The sequence below is a fragment of the Saimiri boliviensis genome, chromosome 5, assembly GCF_048565385.1.
Source record: "Saimiri boliviensis isolate mSaiBol1 chromosome 5, mSaiBol1.pri, whole genome shotgun sequence".
Classification (NCBI taxonomy): domain Eukaryota; kingdom Metazoa; phylum Chordata; class Mammalia; order Primates; family Cebidae; genus Saimiri; species Saimiri boliviensis.
Window position 1 is genome coordinate 116139909 of NC_133453.1, and position 27886 is coordinate 116167794.

At 34.2% G+C, this 27886-nt stretch overlaps 1 protein-coding gene and 1 non-coding gene across 5 annotated transcripts in view; both read right to left on the reverse strand.

The window, feature by feature from the left end:
* Positions 1 to 27886, reverse strand: part of PTPN4 (protein tyrosine phosphatase non-receptor type 4) — a 227740-nt gene that overhangs the window by 46777 nt on the left and 153077 nt on the right. For all 4 annotated transcript variants that reach the window (XM_074399851.1, XM_074399852.1, XM_074399850.1 and 1 more), the window contains exons 11-15: positions 24025 to 24088; positions 19129 to 19301; positions 13063 to 13131; positions 6259 to 6384; positions 3654 to 3812 (exon numbers count right to left, since the gene is read on the reverse strand). In XM_074399851.1, coding sequence (XP_074255952.1) covers positions 3654 to 3812; positions 6259 to 6384; positions 13063 to 13131; positions 19129 to 19301; positions 24025 to 24088 — 591 coding nt within the window. The remainder of the gene's footprint in view (positions 1 to 3653; positions 3813 to 6258; positions 6385 to 13062; positions 13132 to 19128; positions 19302 to 24024; positions 24089 to 27886) is intronic.
* Positions 21896 to 22002, reverse strand: LOC120368259 (small nucleolar RNA U13). The gene has a single exon (XR_005582447.1). It is a non-coding gene; the product is annotated as a small nucleolar RNA U13 (small nucleolar RNA).

The following is a 27886-nucleotide window of genomic DNA, read 5'->3' on the forward strand; positions in this document are numbered from 1 at the left end:
GAAATCATCAGTGCCAATATCTGAGAGGGATAAAGGCAAGGCAAAGCTTTGAAGACTAAGCAAAAGAAATTGATGAGGTATGGACAAAGCTGTGGGGATTCATTAGATAAGACTAGAATGGAATAGTCCAGGAAAGAATGGCTCAGGAAAATGGATTTAACACTTGAGGATGGCCAGGCACAGTGGCTCACACTCATAATCCCAGCACTTTGGGAGGCTGAGGCAGGTGGATCACTTGAGCCCAGGAGTTCAAGACCAACTTGGGCAACATGGTGCAACCTTGTCTCCACAAGAAATACAAAAATTAGCTGGGCATGGTGTTGTGTTCCTGTAGTCTCAGCTACTTCAGAGGCTGAGGTGGGAAGATTACCTGAGCCCAGGAAGTCAAGGCTACAGTGAGCCGTGATTACACCACTGCACTCCAGCCTAGGCAATAGAGTAAGACCCTGTCCCTAAACAAACAAACAAACAAACAAACAAACAAAAAGCCACCTGTGGATCATGAAGTCTGCCTAAAGTATCTTGTGTTTAGGGATCTAAGAATGAAGTTGAGTATCTGGAGAATTCCTCATTGTGTTTAACCAGATTCTCATACTTCAAATATCCAGACAAACTGTTGATAATATATTAAAGTTTTCAGAATATATCCCAAGAGCTTAGCTAAAAAAAGCTATATAATTATTATATGCTTACAGCAACTCTTTGAGGTAGATATTATTATTATCCTGTTTTTTTTTTTTTAAAGGGGTGAGGAAACTGAGGCTTAATGAGATAAAACAACTCACCAAAGGTCACCTAATTAGAAGCAGTGGAACCACGTTTTAAACCTAGTCTGAATCTAGAGCTGGTGCTAGTAACCACTATGATATATAGTTGCATCTCAAAGAAAATAACTGCAAAAAGGAGAAATGTTATTTTAAATCAGAGGTTTCCAAACTTTTTGTAGCAGTGGAATTTTTTCTTTAAAAAAAGTTTCTCAGAATCCAATTTATAAAATAGATAAATGCTAACAAGCACCCCTACCTGTCAGTATTTGAGGCCTCAACAGAACTCCTAGAACTCTTGCTGTATTGTCCAGGCTGAGGGGCAGTGACTATCCATAGGCACCATCACTACATCCTCAAACTCCTGGGCTCTAGCAATCCTTCTGCCTCAATCTCCTGAGTAAGCTGGGACAACAGGGGCACACCACCACACTTGGCAATTTGACATTTTGGAAAATGTTAAATGGAGGGCAAATAATGAATATGTTATGTTCAAGTGTACTATGCTGGTAACAGCAATATATTGTCACATAGTAGCAAAAGGTTTGTCAAAAATGTCAATCAAGATGTGTGAAAAAATGTACACAATTTATTTCAGTCCTTTAAATTTCCTCAAAAATTCTTCAACAACAGCAGTGAAAAAAGCTTATTTTGCAGTTAATGCAGCTCTCTGTTGCTGACATTAGAAATTTGCATCCTAATAAATTTAACCATCCAATTCACATATTCTGTTGTAGACTGTGGTCTCCTTTACTTTATCCTTAGCCTATAAACGATAACTTTATTCTAAACAGTATAAGCAACCAAGTACTCAAATAAAGTATTGGTAAGATGATTTTATCTGACAATTAAAAAAAAGAATATGTGAAAAAAAACCTGAAAAAATATCTATTTCATTACATGTTGAAATGTTCTGTGCTTAATCCAGTACATCATTTGAATTATTTTCACATTTGGACAATAGAAAAACTAAAATCTATGGATTCCAAGTTGCAAAGTATTATATCTAAATTGCAAATCAAAGAACATCTATAACATCTTGTTTGGGATACAAAGTTCTCCTGGCTGATTCTACTAGAAAAAGCCTGAGTTTTTGTTCTGTAAATTGGGACAAGTGTTCTAAGTGTGGCTTTCTCATCTATAAGACAGACATTACCTATCTTTCCTACCTACTTCATTGAGTTCTCCTGAATAGAACAGTGAGATAATTTATTATGTATAATTTACTGTAAGCAACTATGTAAGTTATTAAGCTTATCTTTTGAGCATGCTCTCATTATTCTTAAGACTGGTTGAATGTCAAATGCAGTATTATAGATTCAAAATGGAATATAAACACATAAGCCTCATAAAATACATGTCCAAGGAGAAGACTCCAAGCATTTTAAATTCTTGAGCATGAGAGAAGTAGCAAAACCTCTTCACAGTTCCAAGCTACCCTGAACTTACTTCTCCACTCAAGTCAGGAAAGGAGAATAAAGGTGTTTTGAAATGGCAAATGTGTTAGTCCATTCTCATGCTGCTATGAAGAAATACCTGAGACTGGGTAATTTATAAAGAAAGGAGGTTTAATTGACTCACAGTTACACATGGCTGAGGAGGCCTCAGGAAATTTACAATCACAGTGGAAGGTACCTCTTCACAGGGTGGCAGAAGAAAGAATGAGTGCAAGCAGGGGAAATACCAGACACTTATAAAACCATCAGATCTTGTGAGACTCACGCATTATCATGAGAACAAGCATGGAGGAAACCACCCCCATGATTCAACTACCTTTACCTGGTCCTGCTCTTGACACATGGAGATTATGGGGATTACAATTCAAGGTGAGATTTGGGTGAGGACACAGAGCCAAACCCTATCAGCAAGTGATTTGGGAGTTTGTGAATCTATACAATTTACATGTAGAAATATTCAATTATGTTTAAATGCCTTTCTTTGAAAAATGTCCTTTAAAAAATAAAGATAACTTGGTTAGGCATCAAGAATTATATTGGTTTTGCTTTGTTATTAGGCTTCTGTGAGTCCTGCATATGGTACATTTTTATATCATGAAAAACATACAATTTAAAAATCAAATCAATTATTTCAGTTGTGTCCTTAGTTACTACACTTTTTAAAGTTTCCACATTACAACATATCTAATTATTAAAAATCAACCAGAAAGTTTAGAATTATAACTTTTAAAGTAATAAAATATTAAATCTCCCATCAATCCTATTTCTTGACAGTTCCCCACAGGTATCGTTGTGCAGTGTGTATCTGTCCTATTTCTCCACTTTTAATAATATATATACACAATCGAAATGTTTTACTAAGATGCATGTCATGCAAGCTGAACTTCTGCTTGTTTTAATAGCTCAGCCAGTCTTCCTTGGTTTGCCCTACCCAGAGACAAAGATGACCACACATCTGTACTCTGTTCCACCTATCACTCTTGGACCCATTCTTTACCTCTGATCACATTCACTATATCTTACACCAATTTCTCCTTCTCAGCAATTCATAAATCTTCTTAACTATGTACCTTGTATTTTAATTTTCTCAACATTTTTACTCATCTTTACGATTCTTTTCCTTTAAAAATATTAGGAAGCTCTACTTTCACTACCCTCCTTCTTAACTAGAGTGCTACATTATCTGCAGAAATATCTGAGTTTATGCACTAAAACTTGAAAAACTAAGTCAACAAAATAACAACATTTGACTGGGTGGAGGAGGGAGAGGCAACAAGAACCCTCAGGAGCAAATGAGCGTAACTGCAAATATATAAATTTTGAAAAGTTTCATAACTAAAATCTTGTACAATTTCCCAGATTATTTTAAATGAAGCAATTTGGAGCATTTGAAAATACAGAGTGAGGAAGCAAAATTTAAAAAAGCTCTTACGGTGATGATTCCAGAACAATGCTATTAGCTTGTGTTGACGACGGAGATCTCTGATTTACAAACACTTCACTTGGGGAAGTATGAACCATATGGTCTACCAAATGACCAACTGAAGATGGTCGTAACCGAGTTCCTTCCTGCGTGAATGCAGAATTTCGACTAAATAAAGAGGGAGAAAAACTGAATAAAAATATGCTTTAATTCAAAATTTTCAAGTTTTTAAATATATGATTACATCTATAAGTGGGTATGTGTTTTTAAGTGAAACCATGTTGACTAAGCAATCACTCAAAAAACTGTGATATAAACAGAGAACAGAGATTGGGAAGTCAGTGATCTGAGTTATAGTCAACAATCTGCCAAGAATTCTACCCATAAAATTATTTACTATCTCTATCTAAGTACCTTAATGTTTCTAGGTGTTAGTCACTATGATTTTTGTCTTATTCAGCATTTATAAAATAAAGGGATTAGAATAAGTGATTTAAAAATATATTCTAGTCTGAATTCTTTTTTAATGCTTATAAATGTTTTTATTTGGGAGACTTTCTTTGAATCCTAAGACTAGGTAGTGAATACTATATTGCCATCCCCTTGACAGTCACACAGATTAGTATTATTACAATTTTTAATTACAATATTTCAGTACTTATGTGTCAGATATTGCTCTAAGCATTTAATTTAATCCTCCTAACAACAGTACAAGAAAGACACTATTATAATTTTGTAGATGAGAAAAATGAAACAGAGATTAAGCATACAGTGATTCTAGGACCCATGCTCTTATCCACCACCTTGTGCTATCTCTTTAGAATTTAAAAAAAACTTTTTAGAATATATCTAAAATTGTTTCATTAACCAGAAAACTTAATCAGAGCTACTGCTAATTAATTACTTGTGTACTTTGGCTTAAATATCTTACATCTTCTATAACTTGCTATTAATGAGGCTTTGGATATATGCAATCATTTATAAGGAAAAATGATTTAGCAACCTGAAATTCACAAGATGGAAATTACTAAATCCTTTTCTTCTAGGAGTAACTTTAACACATAAGTATTAAAGTTCTGTGAACCAAACTGTCTATGTATACGTTTTACTTCTGATATGGTAGAAGTTTATTCTTTAGCTGATCATAGCCTTCAATGCTATAGCTTTTAGATTTTTTTTTTTCTTCTGAGACAGGGTCTCACTCTGTCGCCCAGGCTGAAGTGCAGTGGTGTGATCTCAACTCACTGCAACCTTCGCCTCCTGGGTTCAAGTGATCCCTGCCTCTACCCCCAACAGGTGCATGCTACCATGCTCAGTTAATTTTTCTATGTTTTTGTAAAGACGGGGTTTCGAAATGTTGACTAGGCTGGTCTAGATCTCCTGACCTCAAGGAATCTGCAAGCCTCGATCTCCCAAAGTGCTGGGATTACACCTAGCCACATTTAGAATTTTGTGCAAACTTATTAAACATTAATGTGAATAAAACATTTATGAAAAAGACATCTTCAGATATATTTTATACCAAAATTCAAGCATTTTATAAATGTACCTTATGGGTTAACAAAGTATGTTACATGGTGGCACACATTTGTTTACCATTATCTTAATTACATCCAACATTTGTAATATTATAAAATTAAGATAATCAACATCTTTAGCTAGTACATTTAGCTAGTTTATGATCTTATCATTTACACCAAAATACACAACTTTTGTGAGCAATGTCAGACTGAAGTATATATATATATGGTAAGTACTGCATCATACAGTGCTTTTTAGCTCAGGGAGAGCTAAGCTTATAGGAACTGGTGCTAGAAACCCATTTTTCTTTTTCTTTTTTTTTTACATATATATTTTATTGCACTTTAGGTTCTATGGTACATGTGCAGAACATGCAGGATTGTTGCATAGGTACATACATGGCAATGTGGTTTGCTGCCTCCATCCCCGTCACCTATATCGGGCATTTCTCCCCATGTTATCCCTCCCCAACCTCCCCACCCCCTACTCTCCTGCCCCTAGCCCTCACAAACAGACCCCAGTGTGTGATGCTCCCCTCTCTGTGTCTATGTGTTCTCATTGTTCAACACCCGCCTATCAGTGAGAACATGTGGTGTTTGATTTTCTGTTCTTGTGTCAGTTTGCTGAAAATGATGGGAAACCCCATTTTCTAGGCCACAGAACATGCTGTAGTCATGGTTGAGGTAGTGGTTTAAGAGAATCACAATCACTTGGAAAGCATTTTCAAACAATATATACTCCCCTTGAAATTCTGCTGAAAATCCACATGAAAACTGAGTGTGTCAACAACAACCATATGAGATTTTAAGTCTAACAGATCCTCATTTATCAGGTACTCTAACTGCAAGAGTCAACTGTTGAGGAAAGTGAGAGTGAGGTCCTTATTCAATGCCCTACTCTCATTCTTCAAGTCTGTACCATGTTACTTCTGCAATGAGCATCAGGTAAAGAGAAAATAATGCTCTGGAGCAATAAAAATCATATTTTACCAAAAGAATTCAATTTTTACACATTTTTATCTTCAGGTAATAAAAATACACAGCCAATAATTAGAAATTACCAAAATTCACACCTGATCTTGGCCTGTACTTACTGATTAGGAGTTCCAGGTGGAGATCGTGATGGAAGGCTTTGTGTTTCTAACCTGTCATCAGATATTGAATTTCTGCTTACCACTTCCCAATCCATTAACTTCCGTGCCAATGGCTTACTTGGGGATCTGTGGAAATAAATAGTATGTTAAACGTTTTATTTTTATATTCCAAACTATGAATTAAATCCTAGAATTTGTTTTCATATATTATGTTCTAGATTAGCAACATAAAGAGTTTACTTGTAAGAAATTAATGCATTTAGAGGTTATTTACCAAATAACTTCCTAAGAAAGTACATTTGCTTTATATGAAGGAAGGCAGGCTACAAAGAGTAGGATAGAGCATAAGAAGTGGAGAAAAACAGTAGAAACAAGAAAAGGAAGGAGAAAGGTAAAAAGGGAAGAGTTTGCTACTAAATGTTTTCTCAGATGTTACTGATATGACAGAGACTACCTACCTCTATTCCAGAGTATCTGGAACACTAGCTTATCTTGGGATGCATTAAATAATTCCTAGCACATTATCTCCTGAATGCTTCCATATCTAAATCCCAATCCTCTGCCTCAGTGAAGACAGAACAAAAATAATTATGCATACTACATTTATCTATTAAAAAATTTTTTAATACATAGTAGGTTAGCGGATTTTTCCTTTTTCCAAAACCATTTTGGAAGGTTAACAATTCTGTCTAGTGGTAGGAAGTAGAAGGATATGTTTTGTTACCAGTCTACATATTATCAGGTTATCCTAATGATTAAGATGAAAACTAAGTGATGTTTTAAAAAATATCTTGGCTGGGTGAAGTGGCTCAGTGCTGTAATCCCAGCACTTTGGGAGGCCCGGTGGGAGGATCACTTGAACTTAGGAGTTTGAGACTAGTCTGGGCAACATAAGGAGACTCTGTCTCTACAAAAAATAAATTTGCTGGGTGTGATGGCAGGTGCCTGTAATCCAAGCTACTTGGGAGGCTGAAGTCAGAGCATCACTTGAGCCCAGGAATTTGAGACTGCAGTGAGCAGCAGTCTCTGTGTGACAAAAGTGAAACCCTGTCTCAGAAAAAAAAAAAAAAAAAAAAAAAAAAAAGGGAGAGAGAGAGAGAGAGAGATCTTGATATTGATTAAGATAAAAAGATACTTATCTATGCAGAGATCATAAACCCTCAGAATTTTAGGAAGTTAACAACTAAAATCTTTTTTATATGCAAATTCAGATAATGGACAAAATTAGTGAAAAATACATGTTATCTCTTTAAATGTCTGGTTTTATGAAGTGCAGAGTTAAAGTGAAGGCTAATAATTTAAGCTACTTATATAAAGTATATAATAAATCACCTTGTTTTATATTTCAGAAGTGAATTGAAGCATATAAAAATTATATATATTTTCCATTATAGCACAATGTACAAAAATGAAACAGCTCCTGTTGTCTTCCTACAAAAACTAGATCATAAAAATTTATGTAGAAACACCTATGAGTAAAATTTTAAAATGAAGACTATTTTTGGTTATAGTTAATAGGAATCATAGGCCTTTGTTGTGTGAATTGAGATTTATTTTTAGATTTTCCTATACTGATAAAGAATTGCAGGTAGTATTGGACTTGCTTTTTAGCTCATTGGAATATTTTCCTCTCATCATGTACTACATATATACTTCTCTATGGCTAAAAAAAAAAAAAACAATTGCCAAGGAAGGCATAAAGCAAATGCAATAGTAACTCATCTGATTACATTAAAACTTAGTAACAGTAGAATTCTGATAAATAATGATCTCATGAAGTTTGAAGTTTCACTATCTGCTGGAATGTTAAACGTGTAAAAAGCAAGGTTGGACTAAAATATACACTAACACTGACCAAAGAGAACTGAATAAACTGTTATTATGTGTACAGTAGGAAGCATTAAAATAATGATAAGGACTCTGAATTCGAGATGTGACTTCCTATTAGACAAATCTCTTATGTTTCTGTATCTAAAATGTATAAATTTATTAGCACAACATGACCCATAGGTCTCTCCCTACCACCTGACTTTTATGATATATGAGTATCTAAATTTTCAGGGCAATTTTTTAGCCTATTAATTTTATTAAACCATGAAAAATTTAAGTTACTTATAAATTTAAACGACACAAGTGTCCTAACATTTCAGCAATTCATAGCCAAAACATTTTTAGTTTGGCCTAATGACACTTCCTTAATCAAAAAGCTTGTAGGCATTTTCCAAGACATAGAATGTTACTGGTTTTAAAAAAGAATACACTGACTCAGATTTCATTTTCCAAAAGTGAATTCAAAGTAATTTAGGTGTGACTATTTCCCATTATCACAGGTTGAAATTATAGGATTTTTTTTATTTGAAAACAATTCATGACATCATTTAGTTCAACCCCCTCATACTGCAGTGCAAATTTTCTTATCAGTCACAATAGAATGAAAATAAAGTATATTATCTCATGTATTTGATATTTAAAATAAAGATGAACATTTATGGCTCTTCTATTAATGGTAATTAACAATTTAATAAACTATTATTTCCTCATATATTAGACTACTAAATCCAAGTTGTATGAAAATTCATCAACTGTAATCAGTAGATTAACCACTTTCATTTTCTAAAAGCTGGAAAAAGTCATTTGGGGAAAAAAAATTCTAGCACACTTACCTAGTCTGAAGCATCAGAACACTTTATTGCTGTTAATGGACTAAACATGGCTGGGCACTTTGAATTTAAAACCAAATTTCATGTATTGTATTTTATTAACAGTTTTAACCTCAGAGACCCACCCACTTAAGCTTGCTGTCTATGTTTCCTGTTGAGTGTGGAAATTTCAGAGAAAAAAATACCACACAGCATCAGTGTGTTTGCGATGTGGTAAGCTTCTTTTCTGTCCAGGGCACCTCATTTTTCTGCTGTATGAGAATATTGTTTTTCTCTTTTCTTAGATATATTATATGACAACTGCAAAATGTGAAAGCAATTTGAAGGGGTGATAATCAGTATATGTGCTGCCAAGGCAAGCATGAAGAGGTGATAATCAGAAAAAAGAAAAAAACATTTAATCATTGCTAAAAAATTACTATCACACGAAAAGTTTAAGGAAGAGCCTTTTCTTTTTTTTAATTGCATTTTAGGTAAGAAGAGACTTTTCTATCTATTCATACTGTCAACTAACCCCCCCTGCCAAAAAAAAAGAACTCTAGAATTCCCTGGTACTTTAATAAAATAATAATTACTAAAACCATTAGAGAATTTTGGAAGACATATGTCTAGTCATTACAATCATATTCTAACATATTAGAAAAACAATCCCAGAAAACCTTCATCTTTCAGAGAAAGAGATTATCACTAAACAGCCCAGTACTATTACAACCTCATCATAGCTGATACCTTATTATTTCAGAGGACCCATACAATTCCAGAAAAACAAAAGGAATAGGAGAGTTATTTGAGGCTTAAAATTTTGAAATATTGAAATTTTAGCTCTACTATTCACTGGATAATGGCTACTTGTTTTATAAAATAACCTATTAAACAACTATACATTTTAATAACGAATATAGAAAATGAACTAAGATGCAGATGTAACTCTATTCCTAAAATCTGATATGACAGAAATACTAAAACAATAACACTCATAAAAAAAATTTATATGTGATATTAAATTAATATATAAATACACGTGTGATCTGGTATTCATATTAGGATATACTACATAGAACTAGTGATCAAATAACATATTCTATACGTTTTATAAAAGTCAAGGAAGAAGGAAGATGTTGTTAAGAAAGGAATAAAAAAGTTTTAAGTATATTGTTACGGTGTTACAACACTGAGAATCAGAAAAAAGAAATATTATTGGTTTTTTTTTTTAAAAAAATACATTGACTCAGATTTTATTTTCCATAAGTGAATTTAAAGTAATTTAGGTGTAAAGATTTTCCATTACCATAGGTTTAAAGTACAGGATTTTTTTTATTTGAAAACAACTCATGACACCATTTGGTCCAACCCCTGCATACTACAGCGCAAATTTTCTTATCAGTCACAACAGAATGAAAATAGAGTATATTATCTCATGCATATGATTTTTTTTTGAGATGGAGTCTTGCTCTGTCACCAGGCTGGAGTGTAGTGGTGCAATCTCGGCTCACTGCAACCTCCGCCTCCCAGGTTCAAGCAATTCTCCTGCCTCAGCCTCCCGAGTAGCAGGGACTACAGGCACATGCCACCATGCCCAGCTAATTTTTGTATTTTTGATAGAGATGGGGTTTCACCAAGTTGGCCATGATGGTCTCGATCTCTTGACCTCATGAACCGCTCGCCTGGACCTCCTGAAGTGCTGGGATTAGAGGCGAGAGCCACCGCACCATGCCTGATTTTTAAAATAAAGATGAACTTACCATTTATGGCTCTTCTATTAATGCTAATTCATAATGTAATAAAATATTATTTCCTCCTTTATTAGGCTACTAAATGTAAGCTTTGTGTCACACATATTACTGTGACATCCTTAGAAAGTCTTAGCAACAACTACTCTGGAGGCAGGTATGTGGCTGAGTAAAGGGAAGAATCCTAAAAGTTAAGTTTACAGTTTGTAATCAAATAATTTTTTTTTTTTTTGAGACGGAGTTTCACTCTTGTTACCCAGGCTGGAGTGCAATGGCACGATCTTGGCTCACCGCAACCTCTGCCTCCTGGGTTCAAGCAATTCTCCTGCCTCAGCCTCCCAAGTAGCTGGGACTACAGGCGTGTACCACCATGCCCAGCTAATTTTTGTATTTTTAGTAGAGACGGGGTTTCACCTTGTTGACCAGGATGGTCTCGATCTCTTGACTTTGTGATCCACCCGCCTCAGCCTCCCAAAGTGCTGGGATTATAGGCGTGAGCCACCGCGCCTGGCCAATCAAAGGATTTAACTGTCAAAAGATTCACTGCTATTATAAATGACTAGATTTTTGAACACCAAAGAAAATGTGCATGATATGTTAAATGATAAACGCAAACAACAAATAGTATAAAACAATTTTGAAACAAATATATACACATATATATAAATGTCTCTATAAGTATATGCATAGAAAAATTCTGAATAATTGAGTACCAACATTTTTTAAAACAGTTGTCTTGGGATGATAAATTTTCTTTATGTTCTTTGATACTGTTGGAGTTTTTAAACACAATGAGCTATCACTTATATTACCAGGGGAAAAAAGCAATTTCCACGTTTGGAAAGAGGAAGAAAAAAACCAATACAAAACTCCCTTTACTCTGGAAACACACAGCAGAAAGAACTTTTAGATAAAGAAGAACAAAATTTAAACAAAGTGAAATCAAAAGCAAACTTCTCTAGTTTTCTTTATTAAAACTCAAGACTAATAGCAGTAGATACCAAGCACATAACTAATTAAAGGACTTAGCTTCTCAAAGTCATTTTCACTGAGAAAAAAAAAAAAAAAAAAAAAAAAAAAGGCCTGTCTCTTAACACACCTGTATCCAGTTGGTCATCAATTTCTGCTAGTTTTGCTTACAAAACTTTCCTTAAATTTGTTCCCTATTTTCCATTCTCTTACCAATGTTTTTGTTCAGGCTTTTATTATTTTCACTTGGATCACTGCAATTACCTTATAATTGGTCTCTGGGTACTGAGGCTTTGCTTTCTAATTCATTCCCTATCCTTGCTTATAATACTGTTTTCTACAACATAAATCTTATCATGTCATTTCACTTGTTAAAAAGCAAATTAGCTAGGTCAGGCCTGGTAGTTCATGCCTGTAATCCCAGCACTTTGGGAGGCCGAGGTGGGAGGATCACCTGAGGTCAAGAGACCAGTCTGGCTCACATGGTAAAACCCCATCTCTACTAAAAACACAAAAATATTAGACAGTCATGGTGGCATGCGCATGTAATCCCATATACCATGGAAGCTGAGGCAGGAGAATTGCTTGAACCCAAGAGGCAGAGAGGCAGAGGTTGCAGTGAGCCAGGATTGTGCCATTGCACTCCAGCCTGGGAGACAGAGCAAAGACTAAAAAAAGAAAAAGAAAAAGAAAAAAAGGCTATAATAGACCCCAAAGAAATAAAGACAATAAATGGTAAACAAAAATAAAGCAACTTATCTCTTAACAATATAATTTAAATAAATATGGAAACGAAATGGCTTGATAACATGAAATAAGTCATTTTATTTCTCAAAAGTTTTAAAAAAGGAGAATAACCTCAAACAAAATATTGTATTAATAACATAATATCTGATCAGTCTATTCAGAACTGCAATGCCTGGCACACTATTAATGCTCATATAAAAAATGAACAAATAAACTAGACAAGCTACTTTATCATTTCCTCAACATAATTTATTGTAAAGAATTGTGATAATTCTGTAATCAAAAATTTGAAATATTTAGAAAAACTTTGGAAAAAATATTTAGAAAAAGAATTTTTTTTTTTTTTTGAGATGGAGTTTTGCTCTTGTTACCCAGGCTGGAGTGCAATGGCGCCATCTCGGCTCATCGCAACCTCCGCCTCCTGGGTTCAGGCAATTCTCCTGCCTCAGCCTCCTGAGTAGCTGGGATTACAGGCACGTGCCACCATGCCCAGCTGATTTTTTGTATTTTTAGTAGAGACGGGGTTTCACCATGTTGACCAGGATGGTCTCGATCTCTTGACCTCGTGATCCACCCACCTCGGCCTCCCAAAGTGCTGGGATTACAGGCGTGAGCCACTGTGCCCGGCCCTAGAAAAACTTTTTAAACTCAATCCATCTTTTTAAAAAAATTCAGACAATGAAACAGAATTGGCTTACCTTGCAAATACCCTGTCTTTATTTGCCTTTTCTTTGCCATACTGAACTGACTGGACTTCAGTTCTCCCACTGAAATATATAAATATGCACAACAATAAAGTCTTTAACAGAACTGTAAGATAAAATGACAACACATAACATGATTATAGTATAATTTCCTAAGAGACAAGACATTCCTAGCAGAGAAAAGGAAGCAGATAATGAAAAGACTGGACTGACATTCCAATTCTACCTGGATGAATGAAGCTTAGTCACATTTCTCCCATTAATGATGACAGATGTGTTCAACTCCCTCCATGTCCAGACACAAAACAGCTCCAGATTTTTGTTTAGAGGAAGGAACTAAGCAGAAAAACGGTGGGGGTTGGCACTAGATTTGTTTTGAAGCTGATTTATCTAAGGGAAATTGTTTATAGAGACTGATCTTCCTCTGAGGTACACCAGTGTGTTCAGATGAAATTTGTTAATAAAAGTTCTCAGAGAATTTATTTGAGATGTTCTCACTACTTAATTGTGAATGAACATAAACTTGTGGTATATCAAATGTAACAATTTACAAATACAGATATCTAATGCATATAAAAACAGCCAAATGCCAGTTTCCACAGTTAAGCTAGCAATTTTAAGACCATTTTCCATGGATAAATACCAATAAACTGAATGGCACTTTTATGAGGTTTTAATGGAAAAATGAGAAATATTACCATGATTTTTAAACTTCAAATTGAAATTTCCTAAGAAAATATTTCCTCTAAGAGGGAGGTAATAAATTAAAGTTCATCACTGTTTTGTATTTCCACATTAGAATAATGATGTTAATCCTTTGGATACTTTGGAACAGAGATAAGGATATGTGCATAAAGAGACTGGTGGAGAAAGTAATAGATCTGATAGTCCCAGTACCATCTGTCAGTCAAAAAAGAGTATTTCAACATTTTAAGTATGACAATAGTGCCAGTATTCTCCACTACTGCTCATTATGAAGGGAAAAAAAGTTTATTTAGTGCATACTCATTAGGGATGGTACTGTGTCCAGGTAATATTTTTCATGCTCCCATTCCTACCTCATTTACAAGATGTCTAATCATTTTGATGATTAAAAAGTCCTTTGGATATGTTTTAAAGTTCTTAAGGACTATAAATACAAAGCTTAATTTTTAAAAACTATAAATATATGTGATTATGTATATCCAATTTTAATGGGCAAGCTGTCATAGGCCCAATCCTGTCCTGTGCCCTGTGTTTTGCAGGGACTATAATAAACTCCATTTTCTAGATTATTTTGCCTTAGGTTCTGCTTTTAGAAGGTGTTGGTGGAAGATCAGAAAGCGGAGAAAGGCAGAGCAGGAAAATGGTAGCTGTTGGCAGCTGGCAGCTGCTTTAATAGTCATGGGGATAGGGCATAGTAAGAAAGAGCATCCTGTAGATGGTCCCATCCTTGATTAAAGCCGTACTTCTCTGGAAGATATAGACTGACTTTTCTTCACTAGAAAATTAATGTATCAATCAGAGTTCAGTCAGGGAACGACAAAGTTTTCCTACAGTGGCTCTAACAGTATAGTAGCAGGTGTTGGTTTGTAGACTCCAGCCCAGGAGTGACCCATGCATCTGATTTTTAGGCATTACCCATTCTTCCTGCTTATTTCGCCATAACCTGTTTACTCTCTTTTGTTTTCTCAGCATTTCCAACACCCATGTAACTAATTTCTTCAATTAAACTGCTTTTGTTTGAATTATCAAAAGGGCTTTCTCTTTCCCTGACTGAACTCTGACTGATAGATTATTTTCCAGTGAAGAAGATTCAAATGGGACACCATTACTCAAAAGGTTGGAATAACAACTTAAATTTCATAATAAACAATTAAAAAAAATTAATGCAAGAAAGGCTTATATTTCATATTGTCCATAATACAGACATTAGGAGTTTAGTATTCTCACTACAACAAAATGAAAAACTGCTCCAGTTTCAGAACACTAATCTTTGACAATAAGAGACTTATCTTTTGAGCAGTAAGAAAGTATTGTTTATATATATGCTTATTATAAGTTATTCAAGCAATATAGAAAAACATAATAAGAACAAAAAAAAAAGTTTTTAGCCACAGTCGTACCCATAAAGAAATCACCACCATTATGAGCAGGTAGAAATCATTCTAAACATTAAAATGGCTAGACATACACAGATAATTTTATTAAAATATAATTATGACATATATGCCACTTTTAATGAAGAAAATCAAACTGGTTTCCATTAAACTAAAAGATTTAGAAAAAAAGGAAAAAAGATTAAGAAAACCTTAAGAAGTGGTGTATTAACACCTAAAATTGGTTCAAACTTTAAGGATTCAAATATTTCCTCCCACTAGTCCTTTGCTTCATTTTTTAAAGTTGTATTATTTATTCTGCTTTGGTAAAGTTTATACCATTTTAATTTTATTCAGCAATTATAATTCTCACAGTTGTCAAGAATTAGTTCTTATAGTGAGGATTTAACCTTCATTTTCAGGGTTTTTAATCAGGATTCTTCTTCGGATATTTTGATTTATCTCCTGGTTTGCTGAATTTTTGCTACTAAATAAATGTTTTCAGGAAGGTCCTGGAGATGTCCTATTCTCTTTGAGTTTTTGCATACTGAGTAATGTCTATCTGTTGACTTTGGACTTGAATGGCAATGTGACCATGTTTAATATTTTTTGGTCATGTTTTTGTCTTTAGGACTTGGTTGACAAAGGATGGCCCACAAGTAACATAAGCCTGAAGAAAAGTTTTATTTGGCATACAAGTTGTTTGTTGTTGTTTAGAGACAGGGTCTTGCTCTGTCACCTGGGCTGGAGTGCAGTGGCCTGATCATAATCCTGTTACCTTGAACTCCTGGCCCCAAGTGATCTTCTTGCCTGAGCCTCCTGAGTAGTTAGGACTATAGGTGTGTGCCGAAAAGCCCAGCTTATTTTTATACTTTTGGTAGAGACAAGGGTCTCCCTATATTGCCCAGACTGGACTTGAACCCTGGCCTCAAACAATCCTCCCACCTTGGTCTCCCAAAGCACTAAGATTACAGGCCACTATGCCTGATCTACATTATTTTAAAATATTTAATTTAAACTGATAAACCACTAGCGGATTAATCAAAGAAGATACAAGTTATCAGTATCAAGAATGAGAGAAGCAACATTACTACATATTCTGGAGCTATTAAAAAGATAATGGGAAACATAAACTCTATGTCAATAAATTCAACCTAGAAGAAATGGATAAATTTGCTGACAGACACAAACTACCAAATCTTGCTCAGGAAGAAAGACAAAACCTTAATTGCCTTATCTATTAAAAAATTTGAATGTGTTCAAAACCTTTCTATAAATAAGACTCCTGCCCAGATGAATTAATTTACATATTCTATCAAACATTTAAAAAGGAAATCATATTATTACTATGCAGCCTGTTCCAGAAAATGGAACTTTTCTCAACACATTCAATGAGGCCAATTTGACCCTGACACAATAAAATCTGAAAATGTTATCATAAGAAAGAAAACTACAGAGATATATCTATCCCTCATAAACACATATGCAAAGATCCTAAACAAAATTTAGCAAAGTAAATCAAACAATATATATAAAGGATATCATGGCCAGGTGGGGTTTATCCTAGGAATGTAGGGTTGGTTGGCTTAACACTTGAAATGCAATCAAAGTAATTTATCATACTAACATCAGATTTTAAACTTTGAATATGATCATTTCTTACATGTCAGTTATACTTCAATAAGCTGTTAAAATAACTGTTCAACTTTCTAAAATGTACAGCTTCCATTTAATAATCTTCAATCTCAGTTCTGTTGAAGACAGGTAAAATTTGTCAATACTTGGCCAATCTTCCCCCAAGGGCAGTAACAGCCTTCTGAATGGCCAGTGTTGCTCCCTTCCCTGCCAGATCTTTTTTTTCAAATATCAGATTGTTCTTGAACTCGCTTTTATTAATATTTATGGTACAAATTTCCTTCTGTTTCAGTGATGATTGCCTCCCAAAACAGGGCTTTTTTTTTTTTTAACTGTCTTTTGTATTTGAAGTCACCATATGTAAATTTTATGTTTGCTTTGGTATGGTTTGGGTAACTTCCTTGATTTTTTTTCTCATCTTATCTGAGACTTGCTTGAATTATAGTTGAAGACTGATTGCTGCTTCCTATTCATTTCTTTGTACCTAAATGAAACAATGTGTGTTTACATCACATTTGCAAGGACAAAGGGGAGAAAAAAGAATTCGAACAGATGGTAAGAGTAGTCCCTGTATAACTACCCTGGTAATCAATTAGAAATTAAATTCACTGAAGGACTATCTTTAGGGGTTGTACTGTTCTCATTTCACATTAAGCCCTGGAGATTTCTTCTTTTCTTGCTAAGGTTTATTAACAGTAGGTAAGGCTCTTTGCTTTTTCCTAGACTTTCATTATAGATCTGATACTCTCTCCTTCCACCTATTTACTTTTAAATTTATGAGTACTATCACCTTACTTTGCTCAAAATTGCTTTTATGAAGGCAGAAAAAAGGAGTTAAACATGATAGCAAACCACTTAGGAAATTCCCTGTGCCTTCTGTTTGGTTAAAAATGTCTTAACACTGTTTAATTGTTACTACTTAACTTTTGAGCTACTTTTACTAATTTTTCTGGGGTTGGAGTCACATATTTTAAGTGACATATCCTGTACTAAGCTTCATATTGTTATTTTTACTGAGATTACAAATTAGGCAATTATAAATGTTTAGGTTTACAGTTAAATCTTTTCTGGGACTTATCTAAACATTTTCTCATGAACATATAACATAAATTAATCTTAACACACAATGGTCAAGGGTTTTTTATTTTCTTTTTATTTCTGCGATGGAGTCTCATTCTGTTGCCCATGCTGGAGTGCAATGGTGCGATTTCAGCTCACTGCAACCTTCACCTCCTGGGTTCAAGTGATTCTCATGCCTCAGCCTCCTGAGTAGCTGGGATTACAGGCACCTGTCACCAGGCCTGGCTAATTTTTTTTTTTTTTTTTTTTGGTAGAGACAGGGTTTTGCCATGTTGGCCAGGCTGGTCTTGAACTCCTGACTTCAAGTGATCTGCCTGCCTCAGCCTCTGGATTACAGGTGTAAGCCACGATGCCCAGCCAAGGGTTTTATTTATCAAAGGTGAAAAATCTTATTTTGTGAAGCATAAACAAACAATGAATCACATCTGCTTTACTAAAAGACAATGAATAACTTTCTACCTGATTCTTACTAGGTTCCACTTAAAAACTAGCTTTCATGGGCCTTTTCAGAATTCCATAGGTAAAACTAATCAGAGCTTCTTCAGATTTAATTATTCCCTAAAGATTTGTTGCCTTCAGGAAAAAATAAAAGCTACCAAGAATAAAACAATTTTAGGAAATGAAATCTGGGGTTAATGTTCAATGACTAAATCTGATTTTTGCCTAGTGACTGTTTTAAACTCTTTAAAATAAAAGGTTTGACAACTCAAAAATATGCTAAATTGTAAATTAAAAAACCAATAATTACACAGTTTTATGCAGAAGCTATCTTGGTTGTCTTAGAACAAAGAAAAGTTTTGGCCAGGCGTGGTGGCTCACACCTGAAATCCAAGCACTTTGGAGGCCAAGGCGGGAGGATCACCTGAGTCCGGGAGTTCAAGACCAGCCTGACCAACATGGTGAAACCTCGTCTTATTTTAAAAAAAATTAAATTAAGGGAAAAAAAAGTTTTCAAGTAAATATCTAATAAAAACACAATATAAATTAAGTCACCCGTCTTGATTGTAAACAAGTAAATGTAGTTAATTTACTCCAGAAAACAATGACCAGGCAATACAGAAAATGAAATTAGTTTCTCAAGTCTGTAGTATAACACAAGATCCTATAGAACTTTTTAATGATACAGATACAGAGGCTGTAATCCATGGGGATTTTGACTCAGTAAGTTTGTATAACAAAGGCTCTATGGTACCATAAACTGGATCTTTATTTTAAAGAAAGGAAAAAAAATCCAACAATAAAGCCTTAACACAGAAGTAATACTTACCAGTACCGGAATTTTGAACCTAATGTAAAATAATGTGCAAAAAAATTCTTTTGAGGTGGAAGTGGTCTGTCCAAACGGAAGAATGTGTGATGTTCTACACATGCTTTCCACAAATTTTTACATGCTCTGTAATTCACCATATTAAATCCCAATAATGTTTCTCTAGATTCATGCTGTAATAAATGACAAAATGCAGAGAATACCAGGAAAATGTCAGGATCTAATGCTCCATTTAATTTACTTTTGACAGATAAATTATTCTAGCCTTGCAAACATGAACTTGTTAATGATATAGATAGAATCTATAGGATCTTTTATCTAGGATCTCTTTTGCTTATCCAATAAAAAGGCAATGAAGTATACGGAAAAGTCTACAAAATCTGGACATTGTTCAGTCATTTTTTTTTTTCTGAGACAGAGTCTCACTCTGTCACCCCCGCTGAAGTGCAGTGGTGCGATCTCGGCTCACTGCAACCTCCATCTCCCAAGTTCAAGCAATTCTTGTGCTACAGCCTCCCAAACAGAAAGAATTAAAGGCATGCGCCACCAGGCCCAGCTAATTTTTTATATGTTTAGTAGAACTGAGGTTTCACCATGGTGGCCAAGCTGGTCTTGAACTCCTGACCTCAGGTGATCCACCTGCTTTGGCCTCACAAAGTACTGGGATTACAGGTGTGAGCCCCCACGCTGGCCTTGTTCATTCATATCACAACTCTTAGAAAGTTTTACCTTAGATCATAGTTAGAAATGAGTTCAAACTTTTAATATGTATCTGTTTTCAACATTTATTAGCTATGACTCTTTGAAAATATAATTCAAGGTCATAAATTAAATGTTAAAATATATCATTGCAACTTTAACAATATTCCTAATTTAAAGTATCTGTCTAGATTATAAATAAATAAGAACATTCAGCAAGCTGAACACTATTACAGAATTCAAATTTTAAAATTAGCGCTAAAATAATTTTCCATTTTCTTGAAAACTGGTACAAATTTCTAAATAATTTCATTAAAGTAAACCATACATAGCAATGTCCACAGCTCTGATTTTCACACAATAAATACAATCATTTAACCTTTATCCAGTTCAAGAAATGGTCATTACCACCACCACAGAAGTATTGTCTCCCCTTTCTACCAGATTACTTTCCCAAAGGTAATCACTCTTTTGACTTTATCACCACAGTACAATCATGCTTGTTTTTGAACTTTATTGTACAAACATGGAATCACACACATGTTGTCTTTAGGTCTGGCTTTTGTCCAGCATTACGTTTCTAATATAAATTCAAAGTTTATGAAGTGTAATTCACTCATTTCCATAGTACTCTGTGAATTTAACAGTTAACTTATCCATTTTACTGTTGATAGACATTTGACATTTCTAGTTTGGGGATATAAGAAGAATACAGCCAGGCATATTCCTGTATGTTATCTGGTGTACATACATGCACATTTTTGTTGTTGGGTCATATGATGTACACATATGCTCAGCTTTGGTAGATAATGCCCAACACTTTTCCAAAATGGGTAGATCTATAAACACTCCCTCCCACCGGTAGCATATGTGCCATATATTCACCAGCTACTGGTTTATCAATCTCTTTCCCTTTACTATTCTGTTGTGTATGCAGAGGTAGCACATTTTATTATGATTTGAACCTCCTTATGATTATCGAGGTTCAATGTTAATGGCCATGTGGATATCCTTATTTGTGAAATGTCTGTTCAATTCGCTAGCATGTATTTCTATTAGGATGCATGTACAACCAAGGATTTTGTGTGTATTATATAATGTTTAAGAAATTTCACTGTCTTAGTGGTATCTTTTGATGAACAGAGTTAATTTTAACAGTCCAAATCATCAATCTTTTGTTATAAAGGTTTCTATGCCTTGTTAAAGAAATCCTTACCCATCAGTTCATTAAGGTATTTCCTGTGACTAATCCACAGTAAAATGCCCACGTATAAAGTATTACATTATCATATTAGAAGGGAATATGCTTAAAACATCACTTCTTGATTACCAGAAAATTAAGTCTTAAATATGATTAACAGTTGTTTTGTTTGCACTAACATATAAAGTTTATGTTTTACCATATGCCATAAACATTATGCAAAATAACAAAAATGTCTCAGCCACTACAATACACTAATAGTTCTCACTGTCAGCATCTAAGATGCATATATATATTCATCCATTTTGACACTTGTATACTTTTCAAAAAGTTGGTAAGTCATTTCTATATTCTATCAATCGTATGTGAAATGCAACAAAAATTTTTTCTGCCCAATTTGTAAACAACATACAAAATGTTGTACTGAGAGATAAGTACATTATCTGAAGTTTGGGTATTTAAAAACAAAGAGATGTTTTAGAGAGGAAACAGTAACAAGGCCACCTTCTGAAGAGTATGCCTGTATACTGTTTTTTTTTTTTTTTTTCTTTTTTTTCTGAGACAGAGTCTCGCTCTCTTGACCAGGCTGGAGTGCAGGGGTGCGATATTGGCTCATTGCAACCTCCACTTCCTGGTTTAAGTGATTCTCGTCCCTTAGGCTCCCAAGCAGCGGGAAATACAGGTGTGTGCCGCTACATCCAGCTATCTTTTTGTATTTTAGTAGAGATGGGGTTGTACCATGTGAACCAGGCTGGTCTTGAACTCCTAGCCTCAAGCAATTCACCCATCTGAGCCTCCCAAAATGTTGGGATTACAGGTGTGAGCCACCATGCCTGGCCTGTATACTGCCTTTACTTTCTTTTCTCCCATCAGACAGGCTGTAATGTGCCCATGCTGTAAGAAAGTTTGAGGAAGGTATATCTCACCCAAGAGTATGAAAATATAATCATCATGCTTTTGAATCACAAAAAGATCCCTAATACATTTTCTTTAATCAATTGTCAGATTTTGCTGCTGTCATCACTTATTGGTGAATATATTTTTAACTGGTACACTACTTCAGAAAATGAGTGTAAGGATTAAATGCTACAAAAATGATCTACCAGACACACAGTAAGTTCTGAATAAATGCTAGATATTATAACTATTATTATAAATATTAGTAACATTAGTATTATAATGGGATATAAGTTAAATTTAAAAAGTTGACTTCTACAGTGCCATCTATGATTACTTAAAGTAAAATATTTGTCATATAGTTTCCAGATAACAATATTATATTTTAATCATCTAAAATTTAAAACAGGTAAAAGAATTTTCATTATCGGCACTTGTCGTCATATCCCCAACCTGGAAATGACAGAGATGTCCACTAACAGCAGAATAAATGAATAAATTATGGTATAGTCATTCAGAATATATAAATGGAATGAACTAATATTACATGCAACAACATGGATGAATCTCACAAAAAAGTGTTAAGGGAAAGAAGGCAGACAATAAAGACAATAACTGTATAATTTCATTTTTAAAATTTCAAATATAAGTGAACTAATCCATGGTCATAAAAATAAGAGTAATGGTTACCTTCCAGGAGGTTTAATGACTGGAAGTGGACAGCAGCTCCAGCAGCAACATTAAAAGTATCTGGGGTGCTGGTAATGTTCTACATATTAGAAGGAGGTACATATTCTATATATACGGATATGTTCACTTCATCAAACTGTGTACTTAAAATATGCACATTTTCAGTATTATGTTTTATTTCAATAAAAATTCTCTTGAAAAAAACTCTGTATTTTATGAACATAATAAACTATAGTTTATAATCACTTAGTAGTTCAATATCCTCTGACACAACAGAGCTGATTCAAATACTTTTTTTTTTTTTCAAGAGGCAGCAGTGTTCTGTTCTGTTGCCCAGGCTAAAAGTACAGTGGTATGGTCAAAGCTCATTGTAGCCTTGAACTCCTGGGCTCAACCTATCCTCCCACCTCAGCCTTCCAAGTAGCTGGGATAACAGGCAGGAGGCATCACTGTACCCAAAGCCTTTTTTTTTTTTTTTTTTTGGGCCTCCCTATGTCATCCAGGCTGGAGTACAGTGGTGTGATCCTAACTCATTGCAGCCTTGGTTTTCTGGACTCTAGAGATCTTTCCACCTCGGTCTCCTGAGCAGCTGGGACTAGAAGCACACATAATCACGCCTGGCTAATTTTCTTTTTTTGGTAGAGGCAGTGTCTCACTAAGTTGCCAAGGCTGGTCTTGAACTCCTGGCCTCAAGGGATCCTCCCACCTCAGCCTCTCAAAGTGCTAGGATTACAGGATTGAACCACTGTGGACAGCCCTAAAGACATTTTTCAGGTTTCAAATACATTTTACATGTATATACACACACAACCATCTTGAAATATGCATTAATTTGCCAAGATTTCTAAGAAATAATGTAAATCACATGATTAGGTTAGTTTGATTTAATGAAATCGATAAAATCATCTACAAGATGAAATTGTTTTCAACACTGTACTTTCCATGACAACTCAATGTTGTTTTTAATATATAAAGCATTACCACTCCAACAAAGGGAGGAAATGTTATTAAGTTCATAAATTTGTAACACTCAGTTCCCCTAAAATGAAATGAGCTCATATATGAAAGGAAGTACTACAGATTTAGTAGGGGAAAAGGGACATATGAAATGCTCATTTGCTGTCCTCCATAAATGGACCTTGAGGTTTCCAATGACCATCATGTGTGAGAAATCAGTTTCTAAGTTTGAGAAACAGCAAGAGGAATATCTAAGAGAACTTTAAATGAGAACCCCATACACATTGGAAAAACAAGTACATTTTGTTATAAAAAGTGAATTCATTACCTCTGCAGCCAGTTATCCATAGTATTAATTGCACTTTCACTTGTACTAACAGAAAAGTTCTGTCATGAATGGGTATTTCTTAAAAGGCTTCATTTATATCAATAATTATTCAATCAGTACTCACCAATTCTTTTCTAAGTTGAATAAAAAACTGTTTGCACTTAAAAGAAATTTTTACAATCTTCAACCTGGACAAAAGAGAATAAATTATACAAAGCATTGAATAATGATAAAAATATTAACAAATTATGAAAAAATACAAAATATTTTAAGTGTATATTGAGTAATATCTAAACATTTTATCAGATATAAATACACATAGTACATAAAGAATCTAAAGTTTTTGGTGCTTCATGAAAAAAATGATTAGTATTTGTGTTCAACTCAGGAAAATTCTGTCAGGATATCTAGTATGAACTATACATTTCTCAGTTTTGTATCCACAGAAATACTTAAAAACAGGTGTCACAAATTAAAATTTCAAAAAATATCACTAACTTAGTTGTTTATGCTCTAAAACTATAAGGAAGCCTTGGAAAAAATGTAAGATTTCACTGTTGTATGCAACAACCCTAAAAACATCTTTAATTTTAAAAAGCATTAAATTTTTTTTTTTTTTTTTTTTTTTTTTTGAGACGGAGTTTCACTCTTGTTACCCAGGCTGGAGTGCAATGGCACGATCTCGGCTCACCGCAACCTCTGCCTCCTGGGTTCAAGCAATTCTCCTGCCTCAGCCTCCTGAATAGCTGGGATTACAGGCACGTGCCACCATGTCCAGCTAATTTTTGCATTTTTAGTAGAGACGGGGTTTCACCTTGTTGACCAGGATGGTCTCGATCTCTTGACTTTGTGATCCACCCGCCTCAGCCTCCCAAAGTGCTGGGATTATAAGCGTGAGCCACCGCGCCCGGCCTAAAAAGCATTAATTTTTAAAAATTTATCTTTCTACATCACCTTTCTTCTTAAATGCCGTAAGAGTTAAATGCCACATAATGCCATAAGAGTTCTCAAAGCCTTATTAGTACAATCAATATAAGCCAAGTCACTTTTGTCTCATTCAAACCATATAATAATTAACACAGTAATTGCTTCTCGGCCTTTTGGCTAAGATCAAGTGTAATAATTAATACAGTAAACACAGTCTTTTTAAACTTTAAGACCAAAGGGTAATAAGGCTAAAGAGATCTGATCTTACTGAGCAAAATGTGCTTCAAGATCATGTCTCAATCTTCTCAGTAAATATTTTCATGATAATTCTAAGTTTGAATCTACATGACTTACAGCCCTATCTACCCAAGAAGCTCTCAGCATTCTCGAAGAATAAACTTCTCACACTTCAATCACTTGAGGAGGCAAATGCATGAGTCAACTTCAAGCATGCAAGTTTGGACTAGGGAAGAAGAGATATGTTTAGCTTTCTGATTTGAAAAAATTTTGTTTTACTTTTGGATACTGAGCTTTCACTTGACAGGGATATAACAACATGGGGAAAATATTCTGTCACAGAAAGAGAGCATTATTTCCAGAAAGCAAACAAATACTGAGTAAATATAGACTGTATTTATGGAAAAAAAGCCAGGTACCTCAATTCAAAAAATCCTATGAAAACATACTGATATTTCAGAAGTTAAAACAATAAAAAACTTTGCTCATTTCTAAATGATCAAGAGAAGGAAAATCTAGGCCAGTTTCAAATCACCTTAATTTCAAAAATTCCTGGAAGCTATCAATCAATAAAAGTCTTTTCACTGGATGCTCTCTGTGGCATAATATATATTTTATATAACTTTTATTTTCTTATAAATGTATTCTGTGTGACTTGTATTTTCTATGAAGTTTTTTCAGAAAAAATGCCAATGTATGAATTAAAAATCTTTCAAACAGTATCTATTTTACACAGCAGTAATATAGCTATAACAGTTTTCTTTTGGCTTCTATATGCCTGGTTTATCTTTCTCAATGTTTTTACTTTAAACCACTCTGTCACTTTGTATAATATTTTAGGTATGTCTCTTGTAAGCAATATAAAAATTGATGTTTTTTTTTAAGAGACAGTCTTGCTATGTTGCCCAGCCTGGCCTCAAACACCTAGGCTCAAATGATCCTCCTGCCTCAACCTCCTGAGTAGCTGGGACTATGGGTGTGTGCCACGGCATCTGGCTCAAGACTGATTTTTAAAAATCCAGTTTGAATAATCCAAAATATATGAAACAATAAGAAGTACATGAAAAGATATTCATTATCATTAGCTAGCAGGGGAATGCAAACAAAACTGCAATGAAATACTACTTGATACCAACTAGAATGGTTATAATAAAAAATGAAGATAACAAGTCCTGGTGAGAATATGGAGAAATTAAACCCACATGCAATGCTGGTGAGAACATAAAATGATGCAGCCACATTTGAAAATATTTTGGCAAACCCAAGTATTCCACTCCTAGATATATACACTCGAGAAAAATGAAAACATATGTCCACACAAAAACTTGTACACAAATATTTAGAGCAATGTAATTCTTACTAGCTAAAAAGTGGAAAATATTGGTGAACTGGTTATCAAAATGTGGTATAACCATAAAATGGAAAATTATTTAGCAATAAAGAGGAAAGCAAAACCAATACATACTACAACATGGACGAACCTCAAAAATGAATTAAAAAAACAATCACAAAAGACCACATAGTACATGATCTCCTTCAACATTAATACAATATAAAGGATAGGCATATCTGTAAAGAAAGAAAGTGCTTAGTGATTGCCTAGGACTTCCAGTAAATGAAAAGCAGAAAAGGGGATGGGAAATGACTCCTAATAATTTAAAAGGTTAACTTTTAGGGGTAATAAAAATGATTCAAAATTAGATTATGGTGATGTTGCCCTGAAACTACTACAAACCACTAAACTGTATACTTTATTAGGCAAATTTATGGTATGCATATTATATCAATAAAGTTATTTAAAAATTAAGTTTCATGTTTTCAATGTGAATATCCGCACATTTATAATTTTGATCATAATTAACATACATGGATATATCCATGTATGTTAAAAAAAGCTATTTGTCCAAAGTTTTCTGTGTTTCTACTGAAATGCCAATTATGTAATCATATAACTATTTTAAACTGTTTTACTGATAACTATGAGGCAGCGAGGCTCACCATTATACCACCAATGCATCTTTTCATTTTCCTTTTAAAGCATTTTATTATATACAATTGACATGTAAAATACACATAAAGTATATACTTCGCTAATTGTGACATATGTATGTACTTATCAAACTATCATGACAGTAAAGATAGTGAACATATCTATCACTTCCAAAATATTTCTTCTGCCACACTGTAATCCTCCTCTAGAATTCCAACACAGGAACCCATCCTGCCTGTATAACCACTGATCAACTTTATGTCCCTACAGATTGGTTTGAATTTCTAGAATTTATATAATGGAAGCATACAGTATGTATTTTTCTTCACGTGCTGTCTGTCACTCTGCTTAATTATTTAGAGATTCATCTGCATAGGAGCATTCTATTCTATGATATACCACAACATGGATGGAAATAGCCATCACTTCATGATGAATATCTGTTTCTAGTTTTTGGCTATTACAAATAAAGTCACTTTGAACAGATGTGTGCAAATCTTTGTACACACATTTGCTTTAGTTTCTGTTGGTTAAATACTAGGTAGGAATGAAACAGCTAGGTCACATGGTAGATATATTTTTAACTTTTTAAGAAACTACAGAACAGTTTTCTAAACTGGTTGGAGCACTGTATGTATAATAATAATACAGTCATTCTAGTCTCCTTAAAGCTTACTACTTGCATGGTACACCTTTTTCATCTATTTTCAGCCAAACTATCTATCTATATCTATACACTTAATCTACAAGGAAAGCCATTATATATTTTTCTTCCCAATCTGTATGCCTTTTCTTTCTTTTTCCTTTTTCTTGTTTTAAAACACTGGTAAGG